The sequence below is a fragment of the Lactuca serriola genome, chromosome 8, assembly GCF_051521515.1.
Source record: "Lactuca serriola cultivar US96UC23 chromosome 8, Lser_US96UC23_V15, whole genome shotgun sequence".
NCBI lineage: Eukaryota > Viridiplantae > Streptophyta > Magnoliopsida > Asterales > Asteraceae > Lactuca > Lactuca serriola.
Genome location: NC_136415.1, coordinates 113,833,941 through 113,851,183, shown reverse-complemented (window position 1 = coordinate 113,851,183; position 17,243 = coordinate 113,833,941). Strand labels below are relative to the sequence as shown.

The window sequence follows — 17,243 nt, the reverse complement described above, 5'->3', positions numbered from 1 at the left end:
GTAATATTCTAGTTCGGGTCAGTCTTCCTTTCAACTATGTAGGAAACCAAAATAACAAGTTTTTCAAACCAATGAGAACCACATAGGTTTATAGGATGAAATGAATATCTTTAGGATAAATACTCAATTCATTGTTAAATGTTTAAAATGTATTCTAGAAACCTGATACCTTGAAAACAACATTTCATGTTTGTACCATAAAATCTGTCAAAAATTATTTTGTTAGATAAATGGAGGAATGATGAATTTCAAAAAGGGTCTACAAAATTATAGTCAAATAACATTATACCAAAAGCCTAAAAAAATCTATCACATGCTTGTAAGATCTATTAAATATTCAATCATCTCAGCACTTGTTAAAAACTTCTAATTTGAAATATTCAAGTAGGAATTCATTAGCTAAAATTACCTGCAAAAAAATGAAAGAAATATAAGAATGAAGTACGGTTTCTACAAATATTTCAAATTGAAGTCAACATGCTATGGTATTGTAATTAATGAAACAGCATAATAATGTAGTATGTAATGTAATTGATCATAAAACACATAATGCAAACATTTCTAAGAAAAATACTTTGATCCAATGATCGTTTCTTGAGTACAACCAGTTACTACACATCAATAAGAGCAGACAATATTGTTCAAAGAGACATCGCTAACCTTTTGTGTTCAAACAAACCTTTTTTGACACTATTATAGTAATTATCATATTCTAGAAACATATATATGAGAAGCCAATGTTTTCTTTTGTACAACCCTTTTTCTGCAAGCTAAGAAGAAGATATCCGAACCAAACTATGTTGAATAAACCTCCAACATTATGTGTTTGAAGAAGTAAAAAAAAAAATTAATAAAACTGTGGTAAATTTAATAAAAGTATCATCATTGCATTATTTTTCACTAATTGTGACTAATATTTTAGAAATATACTCATATTCTTAAAGAATAATTTAGTCATGAGAAAGGGTGATACATCTAACTCTTTTTTCATTCAGGACTTTCATCAAACAGGTAGAATGCATGTATAGTTTAAGTGAATTTGTTGAATAACAGTAATTACTTTTTACATACCTTGTCAATTTTACAAAACACATTGCTTGAAAAGTGTTGAAATCAAAACATAAAAGTGTTCAAAGTCAAACCTTGACAAATTGTAAAAACCAAATATCTGATAAATGAAATCGAATCTTGAAAGTGCTCAAAATAGATCTAAAACAGCTAAACAAATGTGATTTGATGAAGAATTGTTGAAATTGAAGATCAAGGAAGAAAAACTAACCCTTTTTGTTGAAATGGGTGATCATGGTGCTAAAAATCGATTAGATTTTGATGGTGATATATGTGATTTGGTGAAGTATAATTTTGAAAATAACCTCTATCTGATGATCACCCCCAGATGTCGATGGATGAATATCAACCCCAATCAATCCGATTATCAACTACAGATGTAGAAGAGTGAAGAAGATGAACTCGAAAACCACAAAAATCATGAATTTAGAAGCTATGATGTAGATAGGATACTATCATTCTTCGATCAATCAATCTGAAAAATCAGAGGATGATATGGTTGAAATAAGTGAAGATTTAAGGAGATTGAAGATCGATTACATGAGAAGATTAAGGAATGTTGATCACATATGAGCGATAATCTTGGTAGAAGAATCGAAGTAGATGAAAATGTTCTTGAAGATGACGTGAAAACGATGCTAAGTGTGTATCAGATATGGTAGTGATGTTATATTTAAATTAGTGACTAATTTGCCCCTAATTAACTAATCAGTTAGATTAATTAGTGTTAATTTGTTTCTTTTTTAAGCCACAATATCAAATTTAATGAAAGACTAAGATTTGTTCCTCATGTTTCACAAAATATAGGCGGTCTCAAATGAACCTCTACGTCTCCGTCTCTCTCTCTCTCTCTCTCTCTCTCTCTCTCTCTCTCTCTCTATATATATATATATATATATATATATATATATATATATATATATATATATATATATATATATATAGAGAGAGAGAGAGAGAGAGAGAGAGAGAGAGAAAGTTACAGAAATGGTCCTTATGGTTTGGGATAATTTGCGCGTTTGGTCCCTCACTTATTTTTTAACTCGAAAAGTCCCTACTGTTTGTTTTTGTTACGCCATTGGTCCCTATTGTTTGTTTTTGTTACACCCTTGGTCGGTTGGTCCCTATCTTAACTAAAAATATTATTATTTAAATAGGGAAAAGTTATGGGGTAGGTAAGGTAAGGTGAGGGTGATGAGGTTGGTGGTGTGTTTATTTAAATAAATTAAAAAAAATCAATAGCAAAATAGTTTTTTTAGGTAAGACAGGGACCAAACGCGTAACAAAAACAAATAATAGGGACCTTCCGAGCTAAAAAAACAAGTTAGGACCAAACGCGTAAATTATCTTAAACCATAGGTACCATTCGTGTAATTTACTCATATATATATTATTTCGACAAAACTGTAAAATTGGTCCTTGTGGTTTGCAAAAAATTTTGGATGGGGTCCAAAAAGTTTTTAGGTTGTATGGAAAGTCCAAAATCAAGAATTTTCTTTGGTTTTGGTCCTTGAAAAATTAAAATGACTATTTTGCCCTTATTATTTATTTTTCATGTTTTCTTTATTTGTTTTAATTGTTTTATTATTAAAAAGAAAGCAAAAGAAAAGAAAAATAGGACGGGTCTACCCCCACCTGATCTCTCTCTCTCTCTCTCTCTCACACACACACACACACACACACACATATATACATACACACATGACCTTTTCTATTCATATTGTCTTCTCCACCCTTCATCTTCAACCCATCTTGTTGTATCTTACACAAATCAAAGACACAACATCAAAAATACTTCACTCCGTGAAGAATTTTCAATCTGTTCACCTTACGCTTCTTCCCTTCGTGTTTCTTCACCTCGAGTTTCTTCTCTGAGATCGACTAAGATCAAATCGGTGATTCCAGCTCTGATTTAGAGCCCAAGTCGTAACCCTGGCCCTTGCCCAAGTCCAATAGGATCAATACAGAAGAAATCGGTCGTTAATAGATGGTTATCGGTGTCCGAAGCAGCTTCCGATCGTAGGGTATCGGGGTTGTCTAGAATGGGTCCAGGTTCTCATTGAAGGTTAGTGTTAAAACTGTAAAATTGTAAAGTTTTTTTTGAGAGAGTCATGTTCTTATCACCGTTGACCCGGGCAGTTCACGCACCCCCAATCATATCGTCTCCACCACCACGTCTTTTCGAATCCAAAGAAGAATACCAACATAGTTTGGGCTTAACTGCCATGGATATTTTAAATTTAGGGCTTATAAATTTAAGATTCAAACAGGGGAGGGTGGGTTTTGTTTTTTTGAGTTGCAACTGCTTTTCAATCGACCCAGATGAAGAAATTTGAAACTTCAGAAGAAATTATTTGATATAATGGTAGCGAATTTCAGTTCTTGTTTCAAATTAAACTAACCTAAATCGGACTATGAGATTGATCGGACAAAATGGAAGGAAGTGAACCAGAGTTGAGGAAGACGAACTGATGTGTGTGTGTGTGTGTGTGAGAGAGAGAGAGAGAGAGAGAGAGAGAGAGAGAAACCGTGTGGGGTGGACCTGCCTTTTATTTTTCTTTTCTTTTGCTTTTTTTTTAATTATAAAACAAATAAAAAAAATATGGAAAATAAATAATAAAGGCAAAATAGTCCTTTCAAATTTTCAACCAAAGAAAATTCTTGATTTTGGATCTTTCATTCAAACTGAAAACTTTTTGGACCTATCCAAAAATTTTTGCAAACATATGTACCAATTTTGCAGTTTTGTCTGTTATTTCACTATTTTGTATGAAAAAACCTCAAGCTGTTGCTCCGCGTTTCTTTCATTCACTTCTCACTTTCTCAGCCAGGACAGCAGGCAGCAGCGCATCACTTGGGCAATTCAGCTTCGCTCTCACCTTTCATCCCTTCGTTATCGATTGAACCTTCCCGTTCGTTCGGGAACGCCTGTTATTTTTTGGTATATTTCAGCTGGTAGAAATTCATATTGCCCGTGTCTCACATAATCCGAATTTCCTTTTTAGTCATAGATGGGTGTTATGTTTTCTTTTTAATTTAGTATTTTCTATTCATTGTCAAGTTCGAAATTGAAATACCCATATACTTAAATGGGTGATTATAAGTTTAATACTTGATCAATTTTCAGTATGCAGGCAAGGTGTTTGATAAAATGTCTCAAATGGTTCACGTTCATGAAATTGCTTTACACATTGTTCGTTAATTTTCAATCAACAGCGTGTAAATCTTATATTGATGCCAACAATAAACTGGTTGGAGATTTGGATTACATTTAAAGAACGTGCTCAAATTTTGATAAACTGCCTTTTCAAATCATGCATAAATTGTACAAAATCTATATTTAACATTGATGCCTAGTATTTTTAAATTCTACAGTTACCCATTTTGTGGCAAACTTACACAATGGCAAAGAGACTTCTTGGATCCCAGCTATTCGTGAGCAGTAATCTCTCCTTCTTTTCCATTTTCCAGACACTATTTTTCCCCTTTTCTCTTTGAGTAAATTAAAGATTATGTTATTGTTATGTAGGATTGTCATTTTACACTACACATAAGGACTTGAAGAGGTTGTTTTCACCTTTTGGTGCAATCACTGAAGGTATATGTTAATTTTTAGTTATTCTTTTTGGTAATTCAAAGTCATTTTTATATCAAGATTGTTTGAATTTTATTGAATCAATGTTGCAGCTAGACTTGTTGTGGATTCAAGAACTCAAAGGCCTAAAGGATTTGGTTTTGTTTCATTTGAATCAGATGTTGATGCCCAAAATGCAATGAAAGCCATGAATGGGAAGGTAATTTGACTATTTTGATTCTATCTTTAAAGGATACCTATATTTTTTTTGGGTGTGTGAAAAAATTGAATGCTCAAAAAAAAATCTTGTTTGAATTGAAGTAATTCACAAGCCTAAAACCATCTTCTTGTTAATACCCTTGTGACGCTTCATCAGTATTTCTATCTTTCTTGTTTTAGATGGCCAATTTAGCTATACATTTTCTAAAATATCAATTGAAGAAACCTGTAAAATAGATTTAAAGTTGTGGTAATGCAATTGGGTTCTTGAACTAATTAGTTTTTCATACTTAATGTGCAGATTGTGAATGGTGGAATTATTTTTGTTGAGGTTGCCAAGACTCAAACGCCCCAAGATGATAATGACACTGTTAGATAATTATTATACAAATGATTATCTGATGAGCATTGTTGTTCTATAATTAACAGTTGTATACCTGTTATAATCTGAATTTTAGTATATCTGAAAGATATGTATATTTATTCCATATTCTTAATAGTTTAAGGTATTCGGTTTTATATAGCCTCGTTTGATCAAAAGCATAACCCTTTCGAATTAAAATAAATGATGCTATAGTTATATGGGTAGATTTCTTGGGTAAAGATAAAACATGATTAAATTTGTTATGCAGGTTTTATAGATACAAAATAATAGTTGGTGAATCAGTTTAAAAATGTTATATGGGTTTTTTCAATACAAAATGATGAACCAATAAAATGGTCAAATTTTGTTCGTTTGGGTTTCGTCTGTACAATATGATTTGTTATTGGGAAGGATTATAAAATTTAAAATTTAAAAATAAATAAATAAACATTATATAGTTTTTGAACGAAATAATTCAAATCATAACAAAGCCCCTACATGTACCAATTAAATCATCCATACATTGCATACTAAAAGCATGACACTTGCATAAAATTAAATCTCCATATCAAATGACGTTTTTACCCCTCAAACTGTCAGCATAGAAGGCCAAGGGTAAAAGGAGTCTTCTATTTCTTTTCCTTTAAAATCCGTGCAAATGTGAGCGGATACACTTTGTGCTTATTTCTTTCTTCCTTAACATGTAAAACTAAACATTACACAGCAACTTCACCTGAAGAAATGGTGAAATTTTCGTTTGATCTTCGAGCACAAAAATATTTTGTATTGAATATTCAATTAAATTTAGGTAACAAAGATTCATGGAAGTAAGAAAGCAGTTACTTTTGGTTGACGTTGAGACTGATGTTAGTTCATATTAAATAAATCCAAAGAATAATCACTCTTTCCAAACATCTACAACACCAAGTAATAATAAAATGCAATTGCTAAATTGCTATAATATCACATTAACAACACTCGATAATTAATAAGTTAACATACAACTCAAAAAAAAACCAAAATAAAGAGGACATGTTGAGTGGAAATTTGCTCCATAATACTAGTTTGCACATATGCAACACCTATAACAAAGAACACTACAACAATTCAATATATAAATAGAAGACACTCCAACTGTAACAACAAAATAAACATCATAAATGACGTCAAATAAAGGAAAACGTAACAAATATCTAAAAAGTGCATTTAATGATTCGCGAAACTGGGCAGAAGAGTCTGGACATCTGTTTATTTGATTCAGCTCATTTAAGTTATTGAAGTTACACATTAATGTAAGAAATAGTAGAATAACAGAAAGAAACAAACAAAGTTGAGAATAGAAACAAGTGGTTTCTTCCATTGATAAACAGAGAGGTGGTAACATACGATCGATAGTCTAAACAAACGGAATGGTTAGAATACTAAACTCCATATGTAATTTAACGACAAATACACACACAGATGAACAACAACCAAACTACCATAGCCTATTCAGCTTTCTTTGGAGTTTTAGCTGCTTTCTTTGGTGACTTTGCAGCCTTCGATGGTGATTTAGGCTCTGTTGTAGCAGACTTCTTGGGCAATAGAACAGCGTGGATGTTTGGAAGAACACCACCATGAGCAATAGTCACTCCACCCAAAAGTTTTCCAAGTTCATCATCGTTCCTGATGGCCAAAAGAACATGTCTTGGGATGATTCTGGTCTTCTTGTTGTCCCTCGCGGCGTTTCCTGCCAACTCCAACACCTACAATCGAACAAAGAGCATGATTAGATATGGAATGTATAATCGAAAAGTATTGAACAGGAGATCTCGATTCAGCGCCGTATTTGGAATATAATGTTATAGAACTAGGTCTAATTCTTCAAATCAATCAAAATACTAACTCTTGTTTTGATTTCCATTTCGTATAATACAAACTTTCTGAAAATACATATACACCCCCAAATTGCAAGTTTATACATTGAAACCCTAAAATCATTTTTGTTTCCTTGAAGTGATCGAATCTATAATTAACTACATGAACGAATTGATAAAGATAATAAAGAAGCAAACTTACTTCAGCGGCAAGGTATTCAAGAACAGCGGCGAGGTAGACCGGAGCACCGGTTCCAACACGTTTAGCATAGCGTCCGACCTTAAGGTAACGCCCAATTCTACCAACGGGAAACTGGAGACCAGCTTTGACGGATCGAGTAACAGACTTCTTCCTTGGGCCACCGCCTTTCCTTCCTCCGGCACCCTTCTTAGCTTTTCCGGTGGTTTCCATTTCTCTTTTTGGCTTAGAAGACAAGTGATTTATGGGTATGAAAACAAGTGATTGATGATAACATTCGCCACCGATGAGTTGTTTATATAGCGAGGATTATTTGGGGAGGATCAGGACCGTGAACTGGGCTTGTTTTTGGCCGCTGGATTGGTATTTAATCTAACGGTCTTCGTTTATTCATCACCGATCCGTGTGAAGTGGATCCACCAATTAAAATGCTCCGATGAATTTTAAATTTGGGTTACTTTTTGAGATTATTTTCGGTTTCCCGCCTTGCATGTTTTCTTTTCATGGTTTTTAAAGAAAAATTTTGAATCCTCGTGCTGTTAGGAACCGTCCTTGGGCCAAGTTTAAATTTGATTCATTTCGTTGATATGAATCCGCAAACACATTCATTTCATTAATACTTACAAATATTGAACATATAGATAAAACAACATTGTTTAAAACATTAAAAACATTTATAAGATTCTATTTTATATTGTTTATTCTTTTGGTCTATTTTATATTGTTTGTGCTTTTGGTCAGTAATTATGTGTTAAATGCTATATGTTTGCCATATATGAAATTGTTTGTCCGGATCTATGGTTTGTTGGCGACCAGATCTGGAAACCTTATGTGTTTAGGATTCTAAGCGTACGACTACGATATTAGAACTAGTATGTAAATGTTTCGAAGTGATAAGGATGATTTGAATATTTACCGTGAATGAGTATCTAAAATCACCTTATTCAGTGTATAGATCAAAAAATGGCAAGAATCAGGAGTGGAGCTAGAAACGTGAACGAAAACAGGAATCAACCACTTGTGGTTGAGCAAGTAGTTTGAGTAAGGTTATTGAGCAGCGTGATTGCGGCGGTGGAATAGAAGCTCATCCGGTTTGGGATGTTTGTTGAGGTTGCGGAAGGAATTCCGCAGGTGTAGAGTCAAGAGGCTCGGAAGGGATGCAGGGAGAGAGTCTCGGTCTCTCGGTATGATTTCTGACCAGAGTATTGAGTATATTAGTGGTTCATCCTGGGGGATGTTGGAGGATATCATCAGTGTATCGGGTTTTCCCAACCTGAGGGTGCTAGAGCTAGTTCAGCATATGTACGTGATTGCAAGAGGAGTTGCTCAGAGATTGAAGAATGGGTCTTTCCATCAGTATGGAATGGATGGAGTGGGATTCGGATCGGGGATCCGATGGTTCATGGTTTGCGGTAGTCAATACATACTCTCCACCCGTTTTGCACACGAGTGGGGACCATCATACCTTTGTTGTTCTCGACCACCGTGATTCCCGTCTTCTTTGGAACGACTTGCACCGGGCTCACCCACTTGCTATCCGAGATTGGATAGATCATCCCCGCATCAAGAAGCTTTAATATCTCTTTCTTCACAACTTCCATCATTGGCGGATTTAAACTTCTTTGCGCGTCTCTACTTGGCTTGCATTCATCCTCCATTAAGATCTTGTGCATACAAGTGGAAGGGCTCAAACCCTTGATATCCGCAATCGTCCAACCCATGGCTTCTTTATGCTCCTTCAACACCTTGAGGAGTTGCTCTTCTTCAGATTCGGTTAAATGAGTTGAAATGATAACCGGAAGGGTTTCATTCTTTCCCAAGTAGGCATACTTCAAATGTTGAGGTAAGACCTTCAATTCTAATTCGGGTGGTTGAACAAGGGATGGAGGCAATTTTGTGTGAGTTGGGGGCAATTCAATTTTCTTGACATCTAATCTTGTGAATTTTTTCATCTCCATTTTATTTACCAACTTCTCAACTTCCGGATCCAAAGAATAAAGCTTTAATTGTTCGGCTAGCTTCCCACAATCGAATCCTTTGCTTAAGATCATCTCCAACATATCACCGTTAGACAACTCAAACAATTCTTGAGTAATTGGCTCAACAACATCAACAAAGTACAAAGATGAGACGTCACTAGGATATCTCATGGCATCATAAATATTAAAACTTATTGTTTCGCCATCAAACTCCATTGTCAAACTTCCCGCATACACATCGATCTTTGTCCTAGCCGTCTTCAAAAACAGTCTCCCAAACAAGATTAGAGCCGATTTGGAGGACACTTGCTCATCTAGATCAATCACATAGAAATCCGTCGGGAAGACTAATTGGTTCACTTACACTAGGACATCTTTTAAAACACCTCTAGGAAAGACACTTGATTTATCCGCAAGAGAGATTATGACACCGGTTTCACTTAAGGGTCCGACATTTAATGATTCATACACCGAATAGGGCATGACATTGATAGAAGCACCAAGATCAGGCATAGCACTACTAAAAGTGACATCTCCAATCTTGCAAGGAACCGTGAACATTCCGGGATCTTTGCATTTGGGTGGAAGTTTCCTTTGTAAAACCGCGGATGCGTTTTCATTCATCAAAATTTTCTCATTTCCCTTCAATTTCCTCTTGTTGGTACAAAGTTCTTTCAAGAACTTTGCATATCTCGGGATTTGCTTGATTGCGTCAAGTAGAGGGATGTTTACTTCCACCTTTCGGAAGGTGTCCAAAATCTCTTTCTCCTCCATATTCTTCTTTGAAGTTGCAAGTCGGGAGGGGAACGGTGGTTGAGTGGCTATTGGTGTTACTAGAGGGGCAGTCTTCTTTGGAACTCTGGCTTGTGCATCATTCTTGATTATAGGTACTTCAACGGGAATAACTTCTATCTCTTCCTCTTCTTCCCTCGGCTTCTTCTTTGAACTACTTTCTCCGGCTTGTTTGCCACTTCTCAATGTCACCACATTGACATTTGGGTTCTTTTCGGTTTGAGAAGGGAGTTTACCACGGGATTCCAACTTTCTTATGGATGTAACTATATCTCCCATTTGTGCTTCAAGGTTGGAGATACTAGTCCTTGTTTCTTTTTGGAATTGTTGGGTACTAGTGGCTAGAGATTTGACAATGTATTCAAGAGACATTCCGGAGCTACTTGGTTGGGATTGAGGAGGTTGTTGATGATGATGTGGAGGGTGCGGTTTGGGTTGATAGTGTGGTTGTTGATGTTGGTAATGAGGTTGTGGTGGTGGATAGGATGGTCTAACCAATGCATTTTGAGGCAATGATCTTGGGTTGTAGCTCATGTTGGGATTTGGCTTCCAACTTGAATTATATGCATTTTGGTAACCGGATGGTTTGTTGTGGTAGTTTTGGAACTCTCCCGTGGCATTCACATGCTCCGCATCTTCTTGAAGGATGGGACACATATCCGTAGGATGTCCCATTGTTGCACATATTCCACAAACCATCACTTGTGGAGTTTGTCCCATGGCTAGCTTTTGGACAACGGAGGTTAGATCTTTGATTTGAGACTCTAGATTTGATGTTCCCACTTCATTGACTTTGTGTTGTGTGTCTCTTTTCATATCTTGGCGAGGGCCAAAATGTTGTGAATTCGCGGCTATGGTGTTGAAAAGTTGTCTTGTTTGTTGTGGGGTTTTACTAAAGACATCTCCACCACTTGAGGCATCAACTAGTCTTCTCTCCATTGGCAACAATCCCTCGTAGAAGTGTTGAATGAGGAGTTGTTCCGGAATTTGGTGTTGTGGGCAACTATAGCACAAGTTGTTGAACCTCTCCCAATAATCATGGAAAGTCTCATTTTGACCTTGGCGGATTCCACAAATCTCATTTCGAAGACTTGAGACTCTTGAGGCGGGATAGAACTTATCAAGGAAAGCTCTTGCCATGTCGGTCCATGAGTTGATCGACCCCGGTGGAAGATAGAATAACCAATCTTTTGCTCTATCGGCCAATGAAAAGGGGAATGCCCTTAGCTTGATTTGGTCATCGGTTGACCCTTGTGGCTTCATGCTAGTGCAAATAATGTGGAACATCTTCAAATGCTTATGAGGGTCTTCGTTCTCCAATCCATGAAAAGTTGGTAGGTGGTGGACTAAACTTGACTTCAATTCCGAACCTCCTTCCAAAACCGGGTAATTGATACCGGTTGGAGTTTGTGTAACATCGGTCTCCATCATTTGCCTCAAGGTTCTCTTGGGAACTTCTCCTCCGTCCGCCATTACAATTGGTTCAATAATGGGTGGATTTTGTTGTAGGGGTGGTGTTTCGGGAATTTCTTGGCGAGGGTCGGGACTAGAATCGGGTTCTATATCACTTAATGAAGCGGTTTCAACCTCCGGGTTCCCGTGGGGATTAGAAGTTTGACCACGTTCAACTCGTTTTTCCTTAGCCAAACGCCTTGCTTCTTTTTCGATTTCGGGGTTGTAAATCAAGTCACCTGTACGCTGAGATCTGGGCATAGAGAAACAAATTGATTAAAAATAAACCAATCCCCGGCAACGGCGCCAAAAATTTGGTGGTTGTCGAGGCCAACACAAATAATAACCCTAAATATTACACACTAAAATAGTGTATAGTGGTAAAGGGATCGAATCCACGGAGATTGGTTCAATTTATAACTCTATGAAAAATCTCTTTGTAAAAATACTTGTAAAATGACAATAAAAATAAAATGGGGGGTTTTGGTGTTTTGAAATACTTGAGACAAACTAGAATTAACTATGATTTAAATAGACAAATGCAACAAAAATAAGAGTTTGATGTAAAATCAATAAGGGAGAGATGGTTGACTTAAAGTTTCCTCACTTTGACTTTTGATGAACATATCATTAGAATCCAATGGTGCAATACTTTGATTTAAATCCTTAATTTGGCTATAGTAATCCAAAGAGCTTGAGATTACCTAGAATTTTCTTAATTGTTGAAATGGCTAGAGAAGCTCATAACAATTTCCTTAGTCAAAGTCACTAATTCTAAATAGCATGTAATTAGTGAAAGTCAACTAGCATTAAGAACCAAAAAGTCACCAAATCCAAGAGGGGTCAAATGCTTTCACCACCATGTTGGAGGAAATGTTTTTATGATTGTGTGAAGCAAAAACAACACAAAAATCATTTGTTGCTTGCTAATTTGAGGATCCTTTACTTAATCAAGAAATTAGCCAACTAATCACCACAAACACATTTAAACTCATGAAATAAAACATACAAGTAGTGATAAGATGTTAAAACACAAAACATTCCCATAAAGATTTAAGAACATGTTCATGGATTCTTCAACATTCAACAAAAGTTCAAAGGATTAACCAAAAGTCAACCAAGATTAGTTTAGCCAAGCATGGCTAAACCCAAAGAAACAAAGTTAGAGAAAATTGTACCAAACATTAAGCAAGAATCAAGAGGTAAAAATATGATGTTATTTAAGTGTTCTTGGCCTTCAAAAGTCTTCAAAACTCCATAGAGAATCTCCAAAAATCGGATGTCCAAGAGTCCCCAAAAGATGGGCACCAACCTTCCTCAAATAGCCTTCCAAATGGATTTCCGAAATTACCCCTGCAGAGCCTTGCGCGACCCGCGTGCTGCTGCGCGGGTGGGTTGCGCGGGTGGTGCCTGACATGGGCTTCTTTGAGATTTTGGGCCTCCAAAGCATATCCCACTAGCCCAGATCGAATCCAATCACCTCCTAGCCCATTTTCTTCAAGTTTTTCTTCATTTTAAGCCCAATTTGACCTCTCCAAATCCTCCAAAGCTCGTGCACTCTCCCGATTAAAAATCTACATATGCTTGAATAAACTCCCGCATCTTGCAAATTTAAAGTTTATTTCTCTCCAAGCCTTCAAATAACCATCAAGCTCGCTCCATGCATAATCTCCACAATCACCAAGCCTAATATCATTTTTGTCTACCAAATCTCATCGCTTCCCATACGTCCCGAACACTCCCGCTCCGCTAGACCCGAAAACCTGCAATTATGCTCACAAGATTCGAAAGTACCCGAAATAGTCATAAAATAACAAAATGGAAAATATGCATGGAAATTATCTAAATTATGAATGAAATATGCTAAAATAAACTATAAAAAGAAGTAAACAAAACTAACTATCAGATCTGTAGTTTGGGCTAAAGAGCTTAAGCCATTAAGCTGTAAGAAGGACTCAATAGTTTTGGCAGTTACGCCCCGCGTAGCGGGCCGGTACCCCGATTGTCCTTTGCGAGTCAATGCAGTACGCCCCGCATACTCCTCCTGTGGACTTCCTTTTTGGGCCTTTGTGTTGGGCCATTTGTGGGTTGTGGTGTTTGGGCCAGGTCTGGAAATTATGAATAAAGTATTTTGGGTCCAATTAATATTATGAATATTGGATCTAGGCTCATTTGGTGAGGTGGGCCCAATTTGGTAAATTGGGCCAATGTGGGATTTTGTATGAGATTGGGACTTTGGTCTTGGCCCGATAAGTGAAAGTATGATTGACCCTATGTTTATTTTGTGATGATGGTTAGTTCGGGATTTGCGGTGAGTTGGTGATTCGAGAGTCTGCTTCTTCGGTCCAGAGTGTCGGCAATCGCGAGGTGAGTTATCCTCACTATATCAACGGGGTCTACAGCACCAAGGCCGACCCTTTATCGGATGGAAATCCGAGTAATGTTTGTTGTTATGATATTGCGGAATATGGGCCGGAAGGCATTACGATATGGGCCGGAAGGCATTACATGTTGTGGGCCGGAAGGCATTGCGATGTGGACCGGAAGGTCATGGCCTGGAAAGGCGTATGTGTGTAATTAGTATGTTGACTGATTCGTAGGGTGATGTTATGCTAGTGACCGGTTAGTCCGGTATCTTGGTTAGGGTAATGATATGTTATGTGATCTGTTGATCGATTTGCTGACTGTGATCTGTTGAATGATTATATGTTATGTGCACAGTTGCTTGGTCTGGGGTTTGACCCGATATGTAAGGCTGTTCTATGTTCTGTTATGTTATGTATGTTGTTATGTTATGGGCCGGAAGGCGATGTGTTATGGGCCGGAAGGCGATATGTTTTGGACCGGAAGGTCGTGGCCTGGAAGGGCGTATTTGTGGTTGGTATTTTTGGGGGTATCTCACTAAGCTTTCGGGCTTACAGTTGTGGTTTTATGTTTCAGGTTCTCAGGAGTCTGTGGCAAGGCAAAGGCGTGATCGTACCGTTCCCCGCGTTGGTGTTTTATGATTTGAACCTGGGAAAAATACTCTGTTAAATAATGTATTGAAAACCTTTTGTAACAACGTTATTAAAATGAGTGGTTTTTGAAAAAAATTAATTGTTTTGAAATTTTGGTCGTTACATTTTGTATTGACAATGATATCCCAAAGTTTTAACATAAATAAAATACATTTGTTCATAAATTCTTTGATAATATATTTATCATGTTTCCTCGGAACAAATTCCGCAGTATTATCCTTTAAAATGGATACTCTGGTTTTTAAATAAGCATAAATAAAAATTTTCAAATGACCGTGAATTTGGGGATGTCATATTTTATATATGGAAATATTATAGCAAAAGATTGAACAAATATCAGACCCTTGTAATAATGAATTAAATCCCATATGCTTCAGATATAGGATCGACTACATATGTTATAAAATTCGATTATTCTATTTTTCAAATGCTCTTAGCACAGTGTGAAAAGGATTAGAATTTCATGTGACTAGAGTTATTAAACAAACTGTCAAGAGCATTATAAGTTTATACCGAAGATTGGCATGCTTATGTACAATTAAAAGTATGACATTATTTGGAAGGACCATGGTGACACGTTTTGGATTGAGATGATTCTTGGTTAAAATTGATGGTCATATGGGAATATGGAAATGTTTCCATAATGGGAAATGTTTGCAAAATAGACATATGAGATGGAAACTTTAATGCAAGGAAGTATTCAAGGAGAGTACCCTAAATTTGAGACTTTATAACCATGAAATTGTTTTGTAACATCCCTATTTTTCATAATCAATTAAAACATTTTTCTTTACACTTTATAAATTGAGATGCATAATTTCTCAGTTAAATAAAACATTTTTAAAATAACGAAAGTTATTTTATCAAAACCTTGAGGACGTCATTCATTCGTATCCAAACATACATTACAACGTAAAGTGTAAAAGGTCACGAAACTATTTATTACATGCACATCTCTTTATTCCACTCAACATCCTAACTAGACCACAACAACCTTGGTTCCACTAAATGTGATGTATAAAAATGAGTGGGTCAGGTTTGGGAAAACCTGGTGATATGCATAGGGATTTCAAGCCCATAATAATAATTTAATGATAATAAAAAATATCAATCATGGGGAACAACGTTATCAGATAATATATGTGTATATAGAATTTGACCTAAGACCAACTACCTAACCTAACCGATCCCCACATATCCTAATTTGACAATCATCTGGAAGAATCACATTACCTGATGAATTGTTTGAATATCTCATTTACTATACAACAAGGGGTGTCCTTGGCTAGTGTGATCGAAGTTGTCGTCTCGATAAAAAATAACCTCAAAACCACTAGATAGCTAGGGTAAGTAAGGGTCGAATCCATGAGGAGTTCATGGTTAAACATTGTGTTAAAATATTCGGATGTAAAAAAAGTAATACTTAAAATTGGTTGTTAAAACAAATACTATAAATGAGAAAACAAGGTACTCTCGGTTCAGTTGTCGGACAGTTCATATTCACGCAATTTCTTCCCTAAAATACCAATTCAATTACTTAAGTGTAATTAGGGGTTTATTAACTTGTAACATGTAATTTTGGGCACACATTATGTTCATTCAACAAGTTGTCTTACTCTTTAGGTCTGATTGAATTAAGAACAATTAGTGAATTAGCAATATGGTGTCTTGCAATTACCTATTACAATCTTAATCACTACATACCGTAAGTTGGAATAACATATGTAAATTCAACCAAATGTCTTAATTCCTATACTATTTGAACTTGGAACAATCGGTGAAATGACAAAACACTATTTTAGTTATGAAATCAAATAAGTTCACAGAACAACCCAATTTCAACTATCATTACCATATATTATCACTTGAAGCATAAAAAAACAATTGAAATTAACTAGAATCAAGTAATAATCAAGTGTATTCATAAAAAATTCCTAAACATCCCCGAAAGTGACCCTAATAGTTTAGCCTTCCATTGAATTCATAACAACAATAACTTCGATGAAATGATTAAAATGCATAGTAAAATTCATAAACAAACTTAAAATCATCCAACAATTCCTAATGATTATCAAATAAAGAAACAAATAAACTTTGGGGAATAAGCAACCATTTATGAAAATGACTGGAATTGATGAGATTCACCGGTTGAATGATCTTCAAATGTTGCTTGACGATGCATTGAATTAATTCTTGCATTAAATCCGAATTGAAATGGAATGCAATTGCATTTTGGAATGATTGTAAGGGTTTAGAAGCCTCGAAACCGTAGGCAAGAGCTTTGATTTTCGCCAACGGGAACCCTAAAAACGGATGCATAGGTCCATATTTATATTGTGTGGACGAAATAACAACATTTTGGCGATGTTGGACGTTGGACGTCTTAGACGTTGTGAATAACGCCGAGGCGTTATTTGTGCGTCTTTGCATGATCTATATTGTCCTTGAAATACACTCGAAAATGGCCTAAAACGGTCGGCATCGTAGGAGACGTTTTAGACGTTGCATATGGCGTCCTTCACAAATCCGAGCTCCTTACGTAGCACGCCGTTCCAAAACGAGACACTATTAAAGCGCCTTTATGTCCCAGGGGACGTCCTAGACGCCTGGTAAAATGTTGAAGGGGTTTCCTTCTTTTCTCTGCTCCGCAATCTGCCCAGATGTTGACCTGTTTGACCTTGGCGTCCCATGGGGCGTCATACACGCCTGATCTGCGTCCTTCG

The 17,243-nt window shown here is 36.2% G+C and overlaps 3 protein-coding genes across 3 annotated transcripts; 1 reads left to right on the top strand and 2 right to left on the bottom strand.

Annotated features, from left to right (window-relative positions):
* Positions 1-3,816: 3,816 nt before the first annotated feature.
* On the top strand, positions 3,817-5,382 carry LOC145068990 (small RNA-binding protein 11, chloroplastic-like). Its single transcript, XM_079015967.1, has 5 exons — positions 3,817-4,009; positions 4,444-4,510; positions 4,598-4,666; positions 4,756-4,862; positions 5,163-5,382. The coding sequence occupies exons 2-5, from the start codon at positions 4,471-4,473 to the stop codon at positions 5,238-5,240; spliced, it is 294 nt and encodes a 97-aa protein (XP_078872093.1). The 5' UTR covers positions 3,817-4,009; positions 4,444-4,470; the 3' UTR covers positions 5,241-5,382.
* A 1,173-nt stretch (positions 5,383-6,555) lies between these two features.
* On the bottom strand, positions 6,556-7,560 carry LOC145066012 (histone H2A-like). Its single transcript, XM_079013154.1, has 2 exons — positions 7,284-7,560; positions 6,556-6,970 (listed from the first exon to the last, which is right to left on the bottom strand). The coding sequence occupies exons 1-2, from the start codon at positions 7,491-7,493 to the stop codon at positions 6,713-6,715; spliced, it is 468 nt and encodes a 155-aa protein (XP_078869280.1). The 5' UTR covers positions 7,494-7,560; the 3' UTR covers positions 6,556-6,712.
* A 2,059-nt stretch (positions 7,561-9,619) lies between these two features.
* On the bottom strand, positions 9,620-10,033 carry LOC145067304 (uncharacterized). Its single transcript, XM_079014474.1, has one exon. The coding sequence runs from the start codon at positions 10,031-10,033 to the stop codon at positions 9,620-9,622; it is 414 nt and encodes a 137-aa protein (XP_078870600.1).
* Positions 10,034-17,243: the final 7,210 nt, after the last annotated feature.

Coding starts and splice junctions, on each gene's coding strand:
- LOC145068990 (XM_079015967.1), top strand. CDS start 4,471: ATGGCAAAGAGACTTCTTGGATCCCAGCTATTCGTGAGCA. Junction 4,511..4,597: donor ATCCCAGCTATTCGTGAGCA/GTAATCTCTCCT, acceptor ATTGTTATGTAG/GATTGTCATTTTACACTACA. Junction 4,667..4,755: donor TTTTGGTGCAATCACTGAAG/GTATATGTTAAT, acceptor TCAATGTTGCAG/CTAGACTTGTTGTGGATTCA.
- LOC145066012 (XM_079013154.1), bottom strand. CDS start 7,493: ATGGAAACCACCGGAAAAGCTAAGAAGGGTGCCGGAGGAAGGAAAGGC. Junction 6,971..7,283: donor TTGAATACCTTGCCGCTGAA/GTAAGTTTGCTT, acceptor GTTCGATTGTAG/GTGTTGGAGTTGGCAGGAAA.
- LOC145067304 (XM_079014474.1), bottom strand. CDS start 10,033: ATGGAGGAGAAAGAGATTTTGGACACCTTCCGAAAGGTGGAAGTAAAC.